General features: G+C 55.6%; 1 protein-coding gene across 1 annotated transcript; it reads right to left on the reverse strand.

Moving 5' to 3' along the window:
- Positions 1-457: 457 nt before the first annotated feature.
- Positions 458-3,791, reverse strand: LOC109780999 (chloride channel protein CLC-b). The gene is made up of 6 exons (XM_020339579.4): positions 3,622-3,791; positions 3,280-3,507; positions 2,990-3,190; positions 2,726-2,903; positions 926-2,593; positions 458-838 (listed from the first exon to the last, which is right to left on the reverse strand). The coding sequence occupies exons 2-6, from the start codon at positions 3,495-3,497 to the stop codon at positions 740-742; spliced, it is 2,364 nt and encodes a 787-aa protein (XP_020195168.1). The 5' UTR covers positions 3,498-3,507; positions 3,622-3,791; the 3' UTR covers positions 458-739.
- Between the last annotated feature and the right edge of the window lie 357 nt (positions 3,792-4,148).

Raw genomic sequence — 4,148 nt, forward strand, 5'->3', positions numbered from 1 at the left:
ACCAAAATGATCTAGCGGAGATGTTTCTGTACATGTGTTCATAATTACCAGGGAAATTTAGGTGGAACCAATTCCACATTCCGTGGATATAAACATAACAAAAAACTAGTTCCTCCGTTCGCAAATATAAGATGCTCTAGTTTTTTTCTTCTTATGAATCGGCTGTGCATAGACACATTTTTGTTTGTTTGTTCACTCATTTTGGTATTTATGCAGTTCATATTAAAATATGTAAAACATTTTATATTTATGAATGATGAAGAGAGTACTGTGTTTGACTATTCTTTCCAGCATACAACATCTTAAACAATTGTGCGTGTGCGCGCACGATTGCGTGTCCATAGGTGGATGTCAAAGCTGACAACGAAATCCAACAGAAGGGCTAAAAAGATGAAGAAACGAAAAAAAATCAGTTAGTATAAAATGTTGGAACATCTCGCTTTCCAATAATAGAAAATTTGAAACTTAAAGAAAAAACTCTGCTTATTGCATCATGGGCGTATTTGTGATTTTACATGGGCAGCAAATTATTCAGCCACTCCCCGAAGAAAAGAAAAAAAAATGAGACGCAAGCAAATCCTGAACCTAATTACAGAGAAGAATGAGGAAGAAAAGAAAGAATCGTGGCGCCAGCAAGTGAATCATGTGGCTCTTGCTTCAAGACAGGAAACACGTCGACAGTAACAGTAATTCCCAAAACAAAAATGGTGCTGGCTTTCAGGCAGCTTGAGCTTCAGCTTCAGTGCGTCTTGCTCTTCTTCGCGAGGTGAGGAAACGCGCCGAGGATGTTGTGCGCCCGCAGGTCCTGCCTCGTCAAGATCCCCACAAGCGGAGATATCTGCACACAAAAATCAATCCATCATCAAATCCAAATGTGTGCAAGGTTGTCGATGATCGGAAAGCCATTGGAGTTGATTGGACTCACCTCGGGGCCCTGGTACTTGGGCATGATGAGCATGTGCCGGAGCGCGACGGAGCGGAACAGCACCACGGCCTTGGCCACCGACATGGTCTCCACCACGGTGTAGGGCGTCGTGTTGGTGAACGGGTGGAGGTCGATGTACATCTCCAGCTCCTCCGGCGTGAGCTCGAGGTCGTCGATCTTGCAGTTCTTGTCGGCGAGCTCCACCGACGAGAACCGCTCCCTGGCCTCCCACTCCTCCGTCCTCCTCTTCTCCGCCAGGAACCACCGCTTCCTGAGCACGGCCACGAGGTGCGACCGGAGGACCAACCCGTGCAGCTCCGACAGGCCGGGCCGAGGCCGGTCCACCACCGGAAAACCGTTGTGGCCGGTGTTCTTCAGCACCTCGAGGACGGTCGACACCTTCTCCACCACCTGGAGGCTGATGGTGCGCGGCTTGGCGGCGGCGAGCTCGCCCACGGTGAGGTCCTTCATCCACGGCTCCGGCTTGGGTTCTAGGAAGGGAAGCCCCTTGAGGTCCAGGATGATCTCGTAGATGCTGGGGTTGAAGGCGTCGCCGACGGTCTTGGCGATGAGCAGCACGAACATGGTCATGGGCAGCAGGAGGAGGTTGTTGGTGAGCTCCAGGAAGATGACGCAGAGCGAGACGGTCATCCTCATGGAGCCCGACATGAGCGCCGCCGCGCCGAGCACGGCGTAGAGCCCGTGGTCGATGCTCGCCGCCACCGTGCTCTGGAGCACGAGCGCCACGATACGGCCGTAGGCGGCGCCCATGAGGATGATGGGGAGGAAGAGCCCCGACGGCACGGCGATGCCGAAGGTGAAGAGCCCCAGCACGCAGTAGATGGCGAAGAAGATGAGCAGCGAGTCCAGCCGGAACTCGCCGGGGGTGCCGGTGGAGAAGATGTTGCGCGTGGCGTCCACGTTGGTGGCGTGCAGGAGGGTGGCCAGGTCGTTGTACTGCCCGGCGGGGCAGTTGAACTGCTTGAAGTTGCCGCTCCTCCCGGTGGCCGGGCACGCGGCGCCGAACGCCGGGTCGCACGGCGTGCACGGCACGGCGAAGGGGAGCACGTACAGCCCCGCCGACGTGAACACGCACACGGCCAGCGCCAGCGCCAGCTTCGCCATCCGGCCCTTGTCGTTGATGAGGTTGTAGAGCCGGAGCACCATGTGGAGGACGTGGTTGTAGAGCGCGCCGAGGACGCCGCCGATGACGCCGACTAGCGTGACCAGGAGGAGGTCGCCCAGCCGGTACCGGACGGTGACGTCGCTGACGTCGAAGATGATGAGCCCGCCCTCGCCGAAGAGGCCGCACCGCCCGCCGCGGCACACCTCAATGAAGCCGCGAAGCACCACCACCACGGTGGCCGTGCTGAAGAAGGTGCGCCACAGCAGCGCGCTCCGCCACCAGGTGGCCACCTCCTCCAGCGCGAACAGCACGCCGCCCACGGGCGACCGGAACGCGGCGCACACGCCGGACGACGCGCCGCAGGTGATGAGGTCGCGCCGGTCGCGGTCGTTGTTGAAGTAGCGCAGCCACCTCCAGCGGAGGCGGAACCGGCCGGAGCCGCCCTGGCTGAGCAGGTTGGCGAGGCACGCGCCGATGTGCACCAGCGGGCCTTCCTTGCCGAGATCCAGCCCCGACGACACCGCGCAGATGCTGCCTATGATCTGACCATCGTACGAAAAAAAATTCATCCATTAATGTGTCTCTTGCAGCTTCGAGTAGTCGCATCACACATTTCCAATTTCAGCCTGGAACATGAACAGAAGAAGAAATAATCAAGGCTTTATTATTAGTACCTTGACGATGAGCTGCGGCGCGCCGAACATGTTGGGCGTGTCGACGCCGTTGAGGTAGGCCTTGATCTCGGGGATGCCCGGGCCGGCGGCGGTGGGGGCGAAGACGACGCAGAGCACGGCGGCGATGAACGTCAGCACAAAGTTGAAGCCGGAGAAGTAGAAGAAGCCGGCCCAGTACCTGAATGAGCAGATCGAACATAATTAATTTCCCGACCAATACTCCGGTCCAGCCGGCCATTGCCATAGATCTGGTACTGGTGGTACCTTTTCTCCCTGACGAGGTGGACCATGTGGAGCATCTTGAGGCCGGAGATGTTCTCGATGGCGAGGTTGATGAGCGAGGCGATGACGCCGGTGAGGAGCCCCACCAGGAACGCCAGCGACCACTTGAGGAAGATGTACTGCAGCACCTCCACGTTGGACCGGCTCCTCCAGTCGTGCTTGAACAGATCGTTCTCGATGATCCTGCAGCCATGGCAGCTCAATTCACTAAGCAAGCCAACCCAATTGCACGAACAAAGTTGTAAGGATGGATCGAGCGGTCGAATACTCACTCGTAGTCGAGGCTCTCGATGTGCGACACCTTGGCGCCGACCATGGCGAGGTGGCTGGAGGTGAGCGTGTTGCTTCTCTTCAGCAGGGGCTTCTCCAGGGAGCTGATGCCGTCGCCGGCGCTCCCTGGGTCCTCCGAGCTGTTGCTGACGCCATTGCCGTGCTTGAGACCAGGCGTCTCTCCGGCGAGCCCGAGCCCCCGGCTCTGGTCTTCCTCCATGCCTGTCCTCCTGGCAACAGAACAGGGATTGGAGCTTGATCCGATCAAGATCTCAAGGTCTGGTCAAGAGGATGGGATTGGCGTATGTATGTGCCCGTATATAAATGGGATCACGTGGACTTGCCGCTGCAATGCTCTTATCTGGCAGTTTATCTGTCTGGTCCGGCCCGCAAGTGGATCAACAACCTGTGGTGAGCCGTGGAAGAAGAAGAAGAAGAGGAAGAGAATTATTTCCTGTATTTCTTATGCTTGTAGCGATCCGAGTACGTGGGCAAGCTTGAAGACAGCGAAGTCACCTGCTTGCTTGTTGGCAGAGAGATAAGAAGGAAGGGCAATGATTAATTTTGTGGGCCCCAATTGAGGGGAAAATGCCATGTGGGTTGAAAGTGATTGGGCGATGCTTATGTTCCAAGTTACAGTTGGAGTATCATTGTTCTTCTTGTTTTGGTGCTTCTCATCATGTGTTGTTTACCCTTTTGGCATTGGAAGGGTTTGGTCCATGGAATCTAATGGCACTAGCTTAGCTGTGTTTTATGGAATCTAGGCTCATATGCATGTTCATCTCCATGTTTTCACATGGGCAAAAGGAATGAACATTTTGGTGTTATGCATGTATCAACCGAGACACATGAGCCACCATTCATTTTTAAG

Source organism: Aegilops tauschii, chromosome 6, assembly GCF_002575655.3.
Source record: "Aegilops tauschii subsp. strangulata cultivar AL8/78 chromosome 6, Aet v6.0, whole genome shotgun sequence".
NCBI classification, from domain to species: domain Eukaryota; kingdom Viridiplantae; phylum Streptophyta; class Magnoliopsida; order Poales; family Poaceae; genus Aegilops; species Aegilops tauschii.

Excerpts from the sequence above, each read along its gene's own strand:
- LOC109780999 (XM_020339579.4), bottom strand. The coding sequence starts at position 3,497 with ATGGAGGAAGACCAGAGCCGGGGGCTCGGGCTCGCCGGAGAGACGCCT. Across the intron at positions 2,904-2,989 it reads CACCTCGTCAGGGAGAAAAG|GTACTGGGCCGGCTTCTTCT; the intron begins GTACCACCAGTA and ends CTGCTCATTCAG. Across the intron at positions 2,594-2,725 it reads CGCCGCAGCTCATCGTCAAG|ATCATAGGCAGCATCTGCGC; the intron begins GTACTAATAATA and ends TACGATGGTCAG.